At 44.9% G+C, this 17,220-nt stretch overlaps 1 protein-coding gene across 3 annotated transcripts in view; it reads left to right on the forward strand.

The window, feature by feature from the left end:
• The window catches only part of RGL1 (ral guanine nucleotide dissociation stimulator like 1), a 298,327-nt gene extending 287,854 nt beyond the window's left edge, over nt 1–10,473 (forward strand). For all 3 annotated transcript variants that reach the window (XM_059937720.1, XM_059937734.1, XM_059937728.1), the window contains 3 exons: nt 821–1,075; nt 5,499–5,613; nt 8,055–10,473. In XM_059937720.1, coding sequence (XP_059793703.1) covers nt 821–1,075; nt 5,499–5,613; nt 8,055–8,242 — 558 coding nt within the window. In that variant the 3' untranslated portion in view covers nt 8,243–10,473. The remainder of the gene's footprint in view (nt 1–820; nt 1,076–5,498; nt 5,614–8,054) is intronic.
• The last annotated feature ends 6,747 nt before the right edge of the window (nt 10,474–17,220 follow it).

The following is a 17,220-nucleotide window of genomic DNA, read 5'->3' on the forward strand; positions in this document are numbered from 1 at the left end:
TAAGATGTCTGAAAGCTCATCACAAACCTCACAGCCTCACAGAGCTGAGCAGCCCTGGGGCAGTGGTGTGCTGTGTTCATTCACCACATTCTCATCGACTACAGACTGGGCCTTGGCTGCACCCTTGCTCTGTGAACCTGGCCGTGGAAGTCAGGAAACTTGAGAGCACAGCCTGATGGTGCTGTCAACAGCTGTGGCCTCAGGTTCCTCAGCAGTAGAGAGGGATTGGGGCCAGGCCATCTCCAGGTGCCTTTCCAGGGCCTGATGTTCCCTGCAGAGCTGGATAATCTGTGGTCCTCATCTTAGAAACTTCTAAAAATATAGCCATTTCTCCCCTGCTCCAAAATCTGACGGTGAAAAAAAAAAAAAAAAAATCTGACGGTGAAGCAGAATCACAATAGAAAGGATCTCTGCAGGCAGGTCAAGCATCCGTCCTGCTCAAGGCAGTAGGACTGAGCTTTCTTTCTGCCCGGTGAGCTTCGGGGTTCCTTCATAAGCCCAATATTGCCTCTAGTTTCTGGTATTTGCTGCCACCTGCTGGTTAACCGCCTTCAGAGCAGCTAAAAGCTAGGGAAATGAGAGGACCACCTTGCCTCCCATGATGCAGAGTGCTTCGGCTGAGCACTGAGTCACTGACAGGCATCTGCCATGGAGGTGCTTCCACCAGACATAAGACGCACGTGTGCTGTGGGCTGCTGTGGAGGAAATAACGGAAGTTTATTAGTCTCAACATCGACCTCTGCTTTGACGCTTGGGAAGCACACTGTTGGCCAAGGTTCTAACAGTTCTGTTTCCTTCTGGGGTGTGTTTACCCTTCCAGCTCTCCGAGTCCTCCTCCTCCTGTTCCTCCATCCACTCTATGGACACAACTTCCTCAGGGATGTCGTCCTTGATGAACCCCCTCTCCTCCCCTCCGCCCTGCAACAACAACCCGAAAATCCACAAGCGCTCTGTCTCTGTGACATCCATTACCTCGACAGTGCTGCCCCCCGTTTACAACCAACAGAACGAAGACACCTGCATAATCCGCATCAGCATAGAGGACAACAATGGCAACATGTACAAGAGCATCATGGTAAGGCGCTCAGACCGACACCCGAGTACTCACGTGCCGTGTCAGCACGTATACGTGCATTCACACAAAATGAGTATGTGCCACATGAATGAATGCGAAAATCTCCCTGGATATAGACTAATAATATATAAAAATCTGCATATCAGCAGTGCATATAGGATATAATTTTTACATCTTAAAAGTTGCTATACCTTATTCATCCAGGTCAGTTATCACCCTCTTCAAAACTGTCAGTTGAGATGACGACATGAATGTATCCCAGGGAAGATCCCACTGCTGCACGCCTCCTTGCAGGTCTTCCTGGGGATTCACGTGTCTGCATTTATCATTGAATTGCCGTTCATTCTTAGCAATGTCCTCGGTGGCGGCAAAGTTTTCTCCTTTAGCCACTTGGACTCAGACTTGGTAAAGTGGATGATCAAGCTGGACATACAGTTTGCATCCACGAGGAACTATGCTTATAAATAAATGAGACTGACCTTTTTGAGCTTCCTATAAAAACTCTGTTTCTGAGCACAATTCCAAAAATGTGTTGAATAATGGCAGTCTTTTTGGAATACATACAGAGCCTCTCCTGGTAATAACCTTGGGTGTGTAAGGTCTGGTGTGTTTATTACAAGAATAGACTCCTTATCTTAAAGGCCGTATCATGTATTGAAAAGCAGACTCTCCTTTGCAGTAAAATCCCACAGTAAAATGTAAATCTCGCGTCTCTTTGCATCTTCATAACTTGCCTTCTTCGAGCCACACTGACTGCTTATAAGCTCAGCTTTGAATATGATGTAAGTGTTAAGGAGGCACTGTCTTTTAACATCTAAAGAAAAGCTTTACTAAAGCATTCACTAAATCAGCAAAATATTTCTTGAACATTAGTTGTGTACTAGTCATTGGACCAGGCTTTGGGAACAGGGAGATGAGTGAGACATTTCTGTCTTTGAGGAACTAATAATCAAAAAGGAGATCATAAAGCATTTTTCAAAATGTATTAAATACTTTAATAGAGGTCAGATCAGATTGTAAAGGGCCTGCGGGCCTCATGAAGGAATTTGCGTTAATCTTGCAGTAGAGTCTTATCGCAGGCTTTTAGGTGGCAATCAGATTTGTTCTTTAGAGAAGTAGCTGGCATCGTGGAGACCTGATTCAGAATTGCAGGGGGAGTAGATTGGAGGTGGCGGAGCGAGTTAGAAGCTGCCATTATATTCCATGTAGGACGTGTTAAGGGTTTGAATGACGGTCGTGTGGCTGGAGATGGTATGGATTTTTGCAAGATTTTTCTAAGTTAGAATTATGGAATTCATCCTAGTTATGAACTTTTTGGTTACTGTTCTGGGGGAGTGGAAGAGGGAGGACGAAAGGTTGTCCAGGCAGCCGGATGGTTGGTGGTCCCGTCAAGTGCAGTGTAAACTACTGGAGCAGGGGGTTTGGGGTGCACTTACATCCAAGGTCACCATAGGACATCCAAATGGCATCACCTAGTAGATGGTGAGAAACACAGGTTGGTGCAAGGCTGGTGCTGGGGTCGAACACTGGGAACTGTCCAGCTCTACCAGCTGGATGCAGTCCTGCAGCGAGTGAGGAAGGGCTGAGGCGGAGCCCACATGGTAGTGAGGGAGGGGTGATACGGGAGTGTCCGAGAGGAAGGGGCGCCACCAGGCAACCAAGGTCATCAGCCGTATTATTGTATTTTCAGGGTGGTTTACTCACATGGCTTCTCTCACATATGCCAGCCAGGGGAGTAAGTGCCAGCTGTGTAACTACGGTGTCTCTGAACGAAAAGGAACCGAGAACTGAACACGCAGCAATGTGGATAAATCTCTGAAACACCATGTTGAGCCAAAGAAATCAGATATCCCGCATCCTGCAGGAGTCCGATCTTTCAAAAACAGGCCCAACCTGTGGCGTTAGAAAACTAAGCTCAGGGAAGGGCACAGGGAATGTTTCGCATTCCTATTTAAGGCGTATGAGGGTGACACCCAAGCATCGCTCAGTATCGTAACCACCAGCCACACGTGGTGGTTGAGCATTTGAAATAGGCAAAGTCCAAATTGAGATATGCTGTAAGTGTGAAGTACACACCAGGTATTTGAAGTCTTGGTACAAAAAAATAATAATGAGAAGGTAAAATATCTTATTAACAATTTTGTATTGAGTTTATGCTGATACAATATTTTGGATGTATTGGCTTAAGTAAAATATTAAAATGTCCCTTTTGAAAACAATTTAAATGTGGCTACTAGGTATTTAAAATTACAGATGAGGGACTTCCCTGGCGGTCCAGTGGTTAAGACTTCGCCTTCCAACGCAGGGGCTGTGGGTTCGATCCCTGGTCGGGGAGCTGAGATCCCGCATGCCTCGTGGCCAGAAAAAAACAAAAAACATAAAACAGAAGCAATATGTAACAAATTCAATAAAGACTTTAAAAATGGTCCACATTAAAAAAAAAATCTAAAAAAATAAATAAATAAAAATAAAATAAAATAAATAAATTAATTAAATTACAGAGGAGGCTCGAATTATATGTATCTACTGGCCAGTGCTGGTTCAGGATATCAGCGTAAGGCTGCATGACTGAGCTGTTAGTACTGTCTGTGATCATCAATTCCCCGCAGTAGCGTTTATGGTACAAAGTGACAGACTCTCAAGGAAAGCCCTTGGCCAGCCCATCCTTGTTTGGACACACCTGGGGAGGTTTAAGGTAAAATAAGGGTGGCCTGGTGTTCTCCTTAGGTAGGTTTAAAGTTGGTAACATTAACCACCTTAACCCAACAACTATCCCCCACGTTGGTGTCCTTTCTCCTCTGGCTTTTTATGCTCCTGGACCAGTTTGATCCAGCTGCAGGAGTACTTCCTTTAGACTCTAAAAAATGTATTTTTCTCCTTTAGAATTTTGTATGCATCTGTTTCTCCCTTGTATAAGGAGGTGCTAGATGTTTTGGTAACAGACCCTTGAGCACAGTCTTTGTCACTTACAGGGACCCCATTGTAATGCATATTGTTTACTGAATCACAAATACAGCTGCTGCCCCAGATCGGAGGGAGGCCTGTGGGCCCAGACATCCTTGGGCTCACAATGACAGTTTCTTGGAAAAAATCAGACTACTACGTCGTCGTCCTTCTTTTTTTTGGCTGTCTCTCTCCTCTTACCTCTTGGTGAGAACAGCTTTTATTTTTAAGTAAGAATAATCTGTGTTTCATTTTGCTTTCTTTCAAATTTAAAGAAATCACCCAAGGGATAGTACATAAGTCAGCCCCCTTTTCCTGTTGCTCTGAGCACCCTGAAGATAGTTGGCTGATGGGCAGAGATGAAGGGGAGAATTGGGGTGAGAGGAGGCTTAACTTGTACTTTAAAAAATGTTAGATTTATTATTTTTAAACACTTAGAAGCTCATTTTTATTGAAGTGTAATTTACATATAATTACATACATAGATCTGAAGTGTTCAGTTCTTTGGGTTTTTATAACTATAACCATATATATGTGTACATATAGTTACATATGTATACTTCTGTTATATAACCACCACCCCAAGTCTAGATACATAACATTTTTTATCCCCCCACCCCCGTCCAAAATTCCCTTATGCCCCTTCAATCCTGCTTTAACCTTAGTTGAAGGTAAGGTTAGCTAGTTTTCTAACCCCACAGGTTGATTTGGCCTGCTTCTGAAAGAACAGACTCCTGCAGCGCGTCACCTTCTGTGTCTGCTTTCTCTGACTCGCCCGTGATGTTTGTGAGATGCATCACGTTGTCGCACGTTTCAGTTCTCAGCTCCTTCTAGCTGCTCTTATCTTATCTGAGTCACACTGTTGTCCTGAACACACTACACTGTCTTTAGCCTCCCCTGTTCTCCTATTGATGGAGATTCAGGTTGATGCCACTTTGGGGCTGTTATGAATAAATCTGCTATGAACGTTTGTGTACAAGTCCTTTCGTGGACCTGATGCTTGTATTTTTCTTGGTAGATACCTGGTGGGGGGGATTCCTGGGTTGTAGAGTCACTTGTGCTTTTTGCAATGGTCAGTGTGCAGAACCGTGGCCGTTCTGACCCACAGGTTGTAACCAGTGCTCAACAGGTGAGGATAATTTTGGCCCAGGACTGAAAACGCTGTGCATTTTTCACAACTCCCTCATATATATTCTTCCATCGGGACCTCCATTGGAACTGGCAAGGCACCCAGTCTCTCTGTTTTGATGGGGTAAGACACTGTGGCTCTGAGAGAGCAGGTGACTGAGAGAAAAGATGACCTGTTATGTGAGGATGGAGCCAGGACTGGAACTTAGGAGTGCTGGCTCTTGGTCCTTTCTCATTCCACCTGGCCATTTCTCCCGGGAAGGCACAAGACAGCAAGGATAAGAAGGTCAGCACAACTGTTCCAGGAGACATGAAGCTAAATGCTTTCCACACCCTTTCATTGTCTTTCCAGTTGACGAGCCAGGATAAAACTCCTGCCGTGATCCAGAGGGCGATGTTGAAGCACAATCTGGACTCGGACCCGGCTGAGGAGTACGAGCTGGTGCAGGTCATCTCGGAGGACAAAGGTAGGCGCGTGTTCGTTCTCAAGGCAGGTTGCCCCAGTGTGAGAAGATGGGACTTGGATACAATGTCTTTTTGAAATGGAACCAAGTGAGGGTTTTTAATCACGCTAGGGTGGAGTTGCCGGGAACCGTGCCATCACCTCACTTGTAGAATTAAGCGTCTCAGGCTGGTCCCCCAGCAACCCTTGTTGCTTTCTGCGGTTTTGCTGAGCGTTCCTCCCGCCCGTTCTCTGTAAACTTCTCCTCAAGCCTTCTTGTAGGAAGAGGTCCCTCCCTGTGTCAGGAGTTGGGGGATGGGCGGGGTCTGTTGGCTCTTTGCCGATGGCCATGCACCTCCATTAACCAATAATGTGTGTCCAGGTCGTGCGTGACCCTGAAATGTCACAGTTCCTGCGATAATTTCTCATGGTTTCAGTTAACCGTTTATGAGAGTCTGTCCTTCAGCTGATCCTTATTCATGATTGATCTTCAAGCGCCAGGATTGGAAGGTTCTTTACCTCACACTTATTGAGGCAAAGAACTGGTGACTATGAAACGCTCCAGTTTGCCTAGGAATCCATTAGTTGAAGAAATCCCTTTTATGAAAACTCCGGGCACATAATCCCCCTGCACGTATCGCTTTGCTAATCTGAATTGGGGTTGTATTTGTTGAGGGGGAGGTGGCGAGCTGGTAGGTAACTCCTCTATGCCGTGTCACGTCCGAGAAAGAGACTCAGGCAGACTGAGTCTCTTTTCCAAGTGCAGAAGGAACAGCCAATACTGTTGACGGAGGCCAACCCTGTCTGCCGACAGACCCAGCACAGACCAGTGCAAGTGTCTCAAGGGAGGGCAGTTCCCCAACAAGCATTCCCCCTAGAAAGGAAAAGAAGAATTATACAAGGCGGGGGTGATGGAAGGGAGCAGTTATTCATACTCCATTTGACCAACAAATCACCCAGGGCTGTATCTCGGGCCCCGACGAGAGTAGGCGAAGTTAAGAGTCGTACCTTTTCTTAGCAATGAAAAACTATAGCCTCTGAGAAAATTCTTGGAAGTTTTCTTTCATCCAGCTGAGCCCTAGGTCGTGGGGCAAACCTTTCTCAGTTTCATCTTTTAATGTAGTTACTGTTAAAAGTCCAAGCCTGAAAAGTGGTCTCTTGGGTTTTACCGTGTCGTCCACAAACCAACACGCCAAGGTGAGGCCAGTGGGTGTGAAGGTCCAGGAGTCCCAGAGTGCAGCTGGGGCCCAGCTTCACCAGCTGTGTGGTGGCAGGTGGGCTGCTTGACGTCCCTGGGCCTTGGTCCTTAATTAGTTAAATGGCGACAATACCCTACTGGTTCCTTGTGCATCATGGGTGATTATGACAGGAAGTAATGCACCTGAAAGTGTATCGTATTGGAGATATGTTGATATATAGCTGTGAGGTAGGTTGTTACTGACCCAGGAATATGTGGGCGGGAGACTGGGGACACTTTAAGGGTGTTATCCTTTATGGAACATTTGTGCAAAATGTAGCAGAGTCACGCAGAACCTGATTGCATCAGTCGTGCTGTGGAATCTCAGTGGTCGAAGTTAACATAAGGTCGACTTAATCCAGTTCTGCAGGCAGACACCTCTCCTGGTTGCCTCCGTCACTCCACGGCCGCAAAGCAAGACTTGCACATTTTACCTTTTTTATTCCCTGTTAGTTTTTTAAGATATCCATTACCCCTGAGTGCTAAAGAGTATATACCTTCTTTTAAAAATAAAAATGAATTCAAATCACTTTGCTCAATAACTTCATATTATGCTTGGAATAATTCTTGTTCAAAAATTGCAGCTATCTATATAGGTGGGGGTCACTGCAGTAGGCAATGGTTTAAATGTTAAGAGATAGATACTATCTTATTTGGTTGCCCTTTAATATTAAAATGCAAGTTCTTAAGGAAGCAAGGCCTCAGATGGTGTAACATACTGGTTTGATTTGGGATTAATTAAAAAATATTTTGATATTCCAAGTAAAGAGTTCTGGAAAACGGTGTAGATTTTCTGCCTTTTTCCCGTGTTATTGGATTCGCTTAGCCTCTGTGAAAAACTGCATAGTGGAGTGGAAAATGGACTGCGGGAGGCTGGAAACCCAGGTTCGGGTCCCAGTTCTGCCCGTGACTAGCTGTGCTCTTGGGAATGTCTTTTAACTCCTGTAGGCCTCTGCTTCCTACTGCACTTCCTTCCAGCTAAAACATCCTGCATTTGCGCATTCTGTTCGTGGCTTGAATTTCTAAGATTGGATTCGCACTTAGGTTTTTTAAATTGGGATTGGGAAATTGTTGGAACCAATTTGCGGGGAGGGAGTGGTGGTCATTTTCTGGTTCCGTTTGCATTCCAGGGACAAAGGGCCATAGTCTGAGCAGAATTTCCACCTGCCACGGTCAGTGCTGGGCTGACCTACACGAGCTGACTACTTGTCTTTCCTCATCTTTTTTAGAACTCGTGATCCCAGACTCGGCAAATGTCTTCTATGCCATGAACAGCCAAGTGAACTTTGACTTCATCTTACGCAAAAAGAACTCTGTGGAAGAGCAAGTAAAACTACGTAGCCGGACCAGCCTGACGTTGCCCAGGACAGCCAAACGGGGCTGCTGGAGCAACAGGCACAGCAAAATCACCCTCTGAAGGGAGAGACCAGTGGCCCCTTGCTTGCCAAAGGCAGGGTGGGGCTGAGAACAGGCCGTGGTGATTGCAGCTACCACCCAGTGTTAGAGGATCATTGGTGAGGTGGACAGATATTTATTGAGTACCTCTGGTGTGCAAGGCACTATGATAGGCATCGTGGGGAAATCGGAGATGAACTTGACACGAAAAGGATGATTCTCTTTGACCTATCTAAGACCGAAATGCAAAATTACCCACATTTATAAATATATATGTATGTACACATATTTGGTATGTGTGTGTATATATATAAATATGAGGGACTTATGGGATATTCTGGACTATGGAGAAACAAATTTGCACAATGGCCTGGGAAGTCGAGGTCACTTTTTACAGGGAAATAGAAGGAACTGAGAACCTCGTCTCATACCTTCCAAGTAAACAGAATCAACCCTAGGAATACAGAGTGTCCTTTGTGCCAGTATTATAAGCAGCCCAAACTATTTTTATAAAGGGAGAGGATTCCTTTCTCAATCAAGTGCCACCAGAAAAGAACAACCGCAGAGGCAGGAACTGCCACAGGCTGAATGAAAGGCCACCTCGGAAAGGGTTTGGATGAGCCAGTGGCTTTGACCTCTGCTTGCATCGGCCAAGTTCTGCTACCCCAGGGAGGGCGAGGAGCAGCTTTGGAGGCCTGTCTGAGCCACTGGTCCAGCCATTGTGACACCTCTGGAGGCAACACAAAACCCATTTTGATTTCTGGCAACTGCGTTGTTTGTTTCCCCCCCTGAAGAACATATCACAATCATTCTTGCACATACAGCCATGTTCTATGGTAACTTATCAGCCAGAAAGGAAAGCGCAAAAGGATGATGGCTCATGTGGACTCTGATCCGTCTCGGAATGCCGCTACTTCATTGTTTTTTTCTGATTGCTTTTTGCATGTGAAACTACATGTCTGCAGTCTTTTGCCATCTGGATCGCAGTACCTCTATATTACGTGCAATGTGTTCCTCAGGTGTAGAAATTCCTACTGCGATTGACTGTAACTGATGATTTTGAGCCTGTGAAAGATTTCTGAACAGCGATTGCTCTGTGAATAGCCCCTCGGAAGATGTTCACTGCTGAGAGCAGTGTCCTGTTTTACTTACTGACTTTTATAGCCTTCCTGTGCCTAGTCATGGGGAAAGAAATGGGGCTCCGTATGTTATCCAGCTCGTTTCTAAAGAGGTACATTCTTCCAGATGGAATCAATAACTTTTTTTTTTTTTTCAGGTTTCCACCCTTGGTATCACTGTATCACTGTTAAGTGACACTTTTGTCTCCAGTACCACCATCATCCTCTCCCTTCCAAATCTGAGCTGTGGCTGGGGTTTGAACTACAAAGCCATACGTGGGATGTTGACGCGTTTAAGAAGCACTTTCAGAATGTTGTCCTTTTTAAGAAGAAAATTCTCAAAATACCAGTTTTTATTCCAAAAATAAAGAATGAACCCAGATATGAAGTGCAGATTGTAATGTGGAGCTTTTTTTTTTTTTTTCTACCCTGTAAGACAGCTCCCAAAGGTTATGTGTGATTTATGTTACATAAATAGCCATATGAAATCTGCAAGAAACACCAGGGTAAGTCTAGAGATTTGTGGCGGTGGACCAAAGAATGAAAATGAGCCAGGAAGGCCTCAGATTTCCTTTAGGTCTTTCTAGATCAGACCGAATTGTAAAGACTGACTGGTTTCAACTAGTTGAAAAGCACTTTTTTTCTGTTTGCGAGGCTGGTTCGATTTGTGCTTCTGTGCGTGGAGGAGGGATGGCCAGGGTGCTAGACATCATGGGGATTGAAGGAAATGTAGCCTCAGCCTGAATTTCTTGGTTGGAAGGTCAAAAAGAAAATGTAGAACTGTTGGCCTGGTTTAGGGCGCGGCTACCAAGACAGACATACGTGTTGTGCCCATGTGCTCGCCTTGTGTATTTATACTGTATATGTAGAGTCTAGATTTATATACTGCAATGTAAAATATATATATATTTTTTTCTTTTTTAAAAAAGACAATGGAAGTTACAAGTAGATAAAACATAGCCTCATTTATTTAATGCCACTTTAAATGTCTTAAATTTGTTTCCTGGTGGCCAGCCGGGCTAATACTTCTAGCTGCTCGCATGCTTGTCTTTCTGCATCTCCATCATCTGTTTACCTTTTGGTCAAATTAATAAACTGGTTTGGGACTTGGTTGGCATGTGTGGCCAGACCCAAAGGGATTGTATCTGGAGTATTAATCTGGTGGATCTGGGTTCTAGGTATGTCAAGGAGCTTTTTGGAAGCCCATGCTGGTTCAGTTGGAGGGAGCAGAGGGAAAGCCAGTGGCACAGTTAGGAGGGACCCTCTCCACTGGCAAGTGTCGTGTGCATTTAGGGGAAAGAATGACGTCTTAGGAAACTGCCATCAGAGGTGATGCCCTGCTGGACAGCATCCTTAGGAGTAGTTTGGCTGGGGACACTTTGTATAAAATCAAACTTAGAGTTGGGATCCAAGGCAGTACTTTGCCTTCTTTTTGACAGCCTTTCCTGAGTCTCCAATTGCTACCATCTGCACAATTCTTGAAACCATCCACGATGCTCCGGAAGCCGGGAGGGCCTCTGTGGAGGAAGGAAACAAGGTCTTCCCAAAAGGCAGCTTCATTCAACAGATGCAAGTTGTCATTCTGTCACATTGTTTCCCAAAAAAAAGGGGATTCCTAAATGGATCCAAATTATCAAGTTTTCTGGGTCCTTGTGGGACAGTGGAGAAAGCCAAGTAGGTGTTTTAATAATCGATAATATGGGCAAGAAAAAAAGGGATTTCTATGTCTGGCACTAGGTGACTATGTTTTCAAGATCATTTGAGAAAATGGGTTCCCTTGTTTTGCCTCCCTGTAGAAGCAGCTTGGTGAGATTTTGCCTGAAGGAATAATGTCTTAAAATTTCCTTCTTTGGAGCCTTTTCAAATTTGCCATGCAGCACAGGACCATTAGAGGCATACAGTATTGCCCCGTGTCCCAGTTTTAGTGGTATCGAGAAGTTTCCCCGACGTCAACCCTCTTTTTCTACAGGGCTGCCGCAATGGCACCAGTTACAACCTGTATCCACAGTTCCACTGAGAAGTTATTTCCGTCATGTTTTGCATTACCGTTTCCCCTAGGATCTCTGTTAAAATGAAATAATTCTGGAAGGGATTATTAGGCTAGCCTAGGCTAAAGTAACAAACCATGCAATCTCAGTAACTTACTTAAGATATGACACGTTGAAAACTGAACTAGGTATCGCAAATCGGGCAGCTCTCCTTAGCGGCTCCAAGGATCCAGGCAGCTTCCATCTTGCAACTCCGCCATCTCAGATTTTTCCTTCAACTCCCAGTGACGGTAGAGAGAACTCACAACTCTTCCTGACTGCCTTAGACGAAAGGGACCACATCACTTCCATTCACAGTGCATTGGCCAGTCTATGGCCCCAATCTAAACGCAGGGGAGGTGGGGAAATGGAGGAGGACACCTGGAGTAGACGAGCATTTCCGTCCCCGCACAAAGGAGTTCTGTCTTCTCACTAGGGTGCATGACTTTGTTCATCTTCCCACATTCTCCGAAAAGTGTTTGGAGGAGATGGCAGTGAAGACTTGAGATGGGGGCTGCACAGAGCAAAGGAAGGGTTGAAGAAAGAGAGGTGCTCAAAGGAGGAGAAAAAACAAGAGTAATTTAATTTTGTTTAGAATTAGCCTTATAGAATTTATTTCTAACATGCGGTCACCACCAGTTTACATGCTTCTAATGTGGTCCCTACTTTGACTAAACTAGGAGCTACTTTACAGACGTAGTTGTATGTCAAATTAAAAAAAAAAAAATCTAGGAAATTTAAAGTGTTTACACATAAACTGCGAGATTCAAATAGAAGCCAGACAAATTTAGTTAATTTAAGACTCCGAATTAGAAAACCACCCCTTGGTGTGGTTTTTCAACATCTCTACCCAGAAAACTGTGTGGAAGCAATTCGCTTATTTAACAGTTTGAGGTATTTAACATTTTCTTAAGAGGTGGAAGGAATCTTTCTTACAAATAATGTAGTCCTCGCCCTCGTATTACAGATCCCGGGGCTGAGGCCCAGAGCAGTTAAGTCAGTTGCCAAAGGTCAGGGGCAGGGCTCTGAATGACCAAACCCTGCTATGTGGGTGTCACAGTGGACTGAGCTTTCCTGACAGATGCTCCTCTACAGCCTGCTGGAGCTGGAGAGGACGCCTGGGGTCTGTTGGCTCCATCCCCAGCCTTCCAACCATGTGAATTTCCAAAAGCTACGTGTGAATTTCCACAGGCTACCTTGGTTAGATGTGCATCTGGTTGGTTCTGGCAAGTCTCCAAGGAGAGATCTGCTGCTGGTCCGATCTCTGCTGCCTGTTTTCCTGACCATCATTTCATCTCGCAGATGATGGGGAAACGGGGCCGTAAGGACCAGGATGACATTGCGAGTTAACGCCCACCTAGGATGCATGATGAACCCGTGGGGTGGGTGAAAAGCACCAACTGAATGAGGAGTTAAAGGAGCGAACACCAGTGATCAGTATCGAGTACTTTGTCACAGTTTCCTCAAAAGCATTTTTATTCCTACGATTGGTTCAACTCAGAGCAACATTTTGTGCTGCAGTCACAATCTCCCACACAAAGGGTACCGGTAAATCAAGTTGAAAAAAGAAGTAAATGATTTAAACTGTTTCTAGATTGCTCCAGCCGTTTAAAAAAAAGATGGGTTGGCCCAAAAGTTCGTTCGGGTTTTTCATACCATAGCATGGAAATACCCGAACGAACTTTTTGGCCAACCCAATACCAAGGCACCAGTTTCAAAATGGGCGAAGCATTCTAAATAATACCTTGCCCCCAGATGTCTACTTCTGATGATCCTCGTTTATATAACATCTGACATCCAAGCCTCCAGCAAGTCAGCGAATTGGTCTAATCAGCTAAAAAAAAAAAATTAATATATGAGATTTCATAGACGGGAAGTAAACAGGGGATGGGGTTGCAGAGCTTCTTTATACATCAGGCTGTGTGTGTGAGAGAGAGAGAGAGCGCGAGTGAGAGAAACATTAGATATTAGTGAGGAAACAAGAAATGAGACAGACTCTCTCTCCAGAAGCTTTGCATGGATGCAGTTTGGTGTGGGTGGGATCTGACTGCCTAGCTCTGACTCCCAGCCCACTTACTATCTTAGGCAAGTCATTTAGCTATTGCTTCATCTAAAAAGTGGGGATTGAAAATAGTTCCTACCTCTGGAGGTTCATGTAGTATTACATTACACAGCGCACGTAAAGAAAGCACTTCTCTCTGGCGCTTACTTTAATAGTTCACTGCTGTTATTCCTGGGAAGCTCGTGGCCTAAGGGGAGGGCGTGCTCTCTTCCTAGAAGCCCTCCAGCCTCCTTCCCTAATAAGAAGCCACACAGGGCAGATGTGACACTCAGACATGGGACTTCAGATGCTTGAACAGCACCCTGGGAAAATCGAGCCTGCTATTGCTTTGGGGAAAGACTGACTCATGGAGCCGGAGGGCAGCCAGGGCTCCTGCAGCTTGCTCCACAGCCCCACTCCAAAGAGGCTGGGGAGAGGGGAGTGTGGGCCCAGCGCAGCCCTGACCACGGTGCCTCCTGGCGGGGCTGAGGCTGCACAGGGACACACACTGGACGGGCTCAGAAGGGAGCCACTGGCCCGTGTGAAACAGCCCTGAGCTGGAGCATCCCCCTCCCAGAGCCTAAGGTGATTCCTGTCAGGGTCCCCACCTTTTTTGGATTCCTTCTGTGGTCAGGGAGGGACAGTTCTCTCACCAGAAGCTGAGCCCCCATTCCCCTGTCCTCCCAGACCTGTATCTTTCTTTCCCTGCAGAATGGGGCTCTCTGCTCTGACCCTCCCTCAGTCCAGGGATGACTCACATGCAGGACAGTGAATTGTTGCTGTTCCACAGGCACTGGGGGCCCCAGGCATCCCAATTATTCCTTTGCATGCTGTCCAGCTCACTGCCACCTCAGCCTCTCCCATTGTTGCAGGTTTGCAAGGATAAAATAGTCATTTTAAGGACTTGGGTTGCCACTTCCATTCCAAGCCTCTCTTCTACTATATTTTTTCCCTGTGGTTCCCTCCCTTTCCAGCCTGTGCACCAGCCTCACTTCTCCACTAATGAGCCTGAATCTGTTTTCTTATCCCCCTGCCCTTGCACTTCTCTCCTGGACTTGAACCTCTGTGCTGTGCCCTGGAAGCTGCCTCTTTCCTCTCCCCTCTAATTCCCTAAGTCCTGCACCCCTCATCTGTCCCCTCCCTGCTCAGCTGTGGGCATGGTTTCCTCCCTGCGCCCATCCTAAACAGTAATATCCCCTTCAAGTCTTCCCAATTCGTGCTGGCATTTTACAGAGCAGTTAAAACCCTTCAGACCACACCATCAATACAAACATCTCAACTCCTGTCTGAGGGTCTTCCCCAAACTGCCAGTTCCCTTTGGGAGAGGACACTTTGTCACAAGTTATTTTCTAAGCTTCTCTGAAGAACAGAGAGAGAGGGCTGTCCAGGACACTGAAAATCACGTTCCCTCATGAGCAAGAGCCCCAGACTCCTGCCCAGCCTCCCCTAGAACAGGAAGCACCCAGAGGAGCCCCCTCTGGACCAGCGGGGTGGGGCACAAAGCTGGTGTTCAGACACAGAGATTTGGTCAAAGTGCCCACAGCAGAGGAAGCCAAGCTGAAGAAACTCCAGGGAGGGGCAGAAAAATAAACTCAGTAAATTAAAAATAAAGAGAAACCAGTGTTCAGAGGTGATCCTTCATTCTTTCCATCCCTTTTGAGGTCATACGGGAGGGCGGCTTGGGGCTGTGAGCGGCCTCCCTGGTGTGGCAGGAGGGACCCGAGCTAAGATCATCTCAATATCAGTACACCTATGGGTGGAGGCAAAGACACAGGCCACCCTAGGCAAATCTACAGACCAGAAAGGAAGCCACTTTCCAGCCCAACAACAAATTTTAATGGAGCCATTCCACCACTTGCCTGGAACCCATTCAGTATTTAATAATTCTGTCAAATTCTTCCTGAAAGCACACCTAAACTCTTCATGCTGCAATTCAAGCCATTTCCTCATTCCGTGTGCATAATAAGAGAAGGCACCATTTTCTCCTCCCACTAGGAAGCCTGCACAAGCCTCTAAACCAGCCTCACCCACCAGGGGGCAGACACCAGAAGCAAGAAATATACAGTCCCACAGCCTGCGGAACTAAGTCTACAAATACCCTACCCTGGGACCAGCTGGTCCCCAGACACTGGGTGATGAGAGGGGAGTGGACTGCTGGGACACATAGGACATCCCCTACAGCGGGGGCCACTTCTCCAAGGTCAAGAAACGTAACTAACCTTCCACACATATAAAAATACAAATAGAAGTTTAGACAAAATGAGATGGCAGAGGAATAAGTTCCAGACGAAGGAACAAGATAAAACCCCAGAAGGATAACTAAGTGATGTAGAGATAGGCTATCTACCTGAGAAAGCATTCAGAGTAATGATTGTAAGGATGACCCAAGAACTCAGGAAAAGAATGGATGCACACAGAGCAAGAAGTTACAAGAAGTTTTTAACAAAGAGTTAGAAAAAATAAAGAACAACCAAAGAGAGTTGAAGAATACAATAACTGAAATGAAAAATACAAGAAGGAATCAATAGCAGAATAAATGAGGCAGAAGAACTGATAAGTGAGCTGGAAGACAGAGTGGTGGAAATCACTGTCATGGGATAAAATAAAGAAAAAAGAATAAAAAGAAAAAAGCACAGTCTGAGAGACCTCTGGGACAATATCAAACACACCAACATTAACATTATAGGGGTCCTAGAAGAAGAATAAGAGAGAGAAAGAGCCTGAGAAGATATGTGAAAAGGTAACAGCTGAAAACTTCCCTAACGTGGAAAAGGAAACAATCACCGAAGTCCAGGAAGCACAGGGAGTCCCATACAGGATCAATACAAGGAGGAACACACCAAGACACATAGTAATCAAATTGACAAAAATTAAAAATAAAGAGAACATATTAAAATCAACAAGGGAAAAACAACAAATAATATACAAGAGAATCCTCATAAGGTTATCAGCTTATTTTTTAGAAGAAACTCTGCAGGCCAGAAGGGAGTGGCATGATATATTTAAAGTGATGAAAGGGAAAAACCTACAACCAAGAATACTCTACCCAGAAAGGCTCCCATTCAGATTTGATGGAGAAATCAAAAGCTTTACAGACAAGCAAAAGCTAAAAGAATTCAGCACCACCAAACCAGCTTTACAACAAATGCTAAAGGAACTTCTTTAGGTGGAAAAGAAAAGGCCACAACTAGGTACAAGAAAATTGCAAGATGGGAAAGCTCACTGGTAAAGGCAAACATACAGTAAATGTAGGAAATCATCCACAGACAAATATGATTATCTAAACCAATAATTGTGAGAGGATGAGAGTACAAATGCAGAATCTTGAAATGCATTTGAAATGAAAAGACCAGCAACTTAAAACAATCATATATATACACAAATATCAAAACATACATATATCAAAACCTCATGGTAATGGTAAACAAAAAATGTATTAATAGATATACACACAAATAAGTAAACAGAATCCAAACACAACACTAAAGATAGTCGTCAAAATACAAGAGGAGAGAACAAAAAAGGAAGGGAAGAAAAAAGACCTGCAAAAACAAATCCAAAACAATTAATAAAATGGCAATAAGAACATACATATAGATATGTACATGGATTAAATGCTCTAACCAAAAGACAGATAGGCTGAATGGATACAAGAACAAGACCTATATATATGCTGTCTACAAGAGACCCACTTCAGATCTAGAGACACATACAGACTGAAAGCGAGGGGATGGAAAAAGGTATTCCATGCAAATGGAAATCAAAAGAAAGCTGGAGTAGCAGTACTCATATCAGACAAAATAGACTTTAAATT

The sequence above is a fragment of the Balaenoptera ricei genome, chromosome 1, assembly GCF_028023285.1.
Source record: "Balaenoptera ricei isolate mBalRic1 chromosome 1, mBalRic1.hap2, whole genome shotgun sequence".
In the NCBI taxonomy this organism is placed as follows: Eukaryota; Metazoa; Chordata; class Mammalia; order Artiodactyla; family Balaenopteridae; genus Balaenoptera; species Balaenoptera ricei.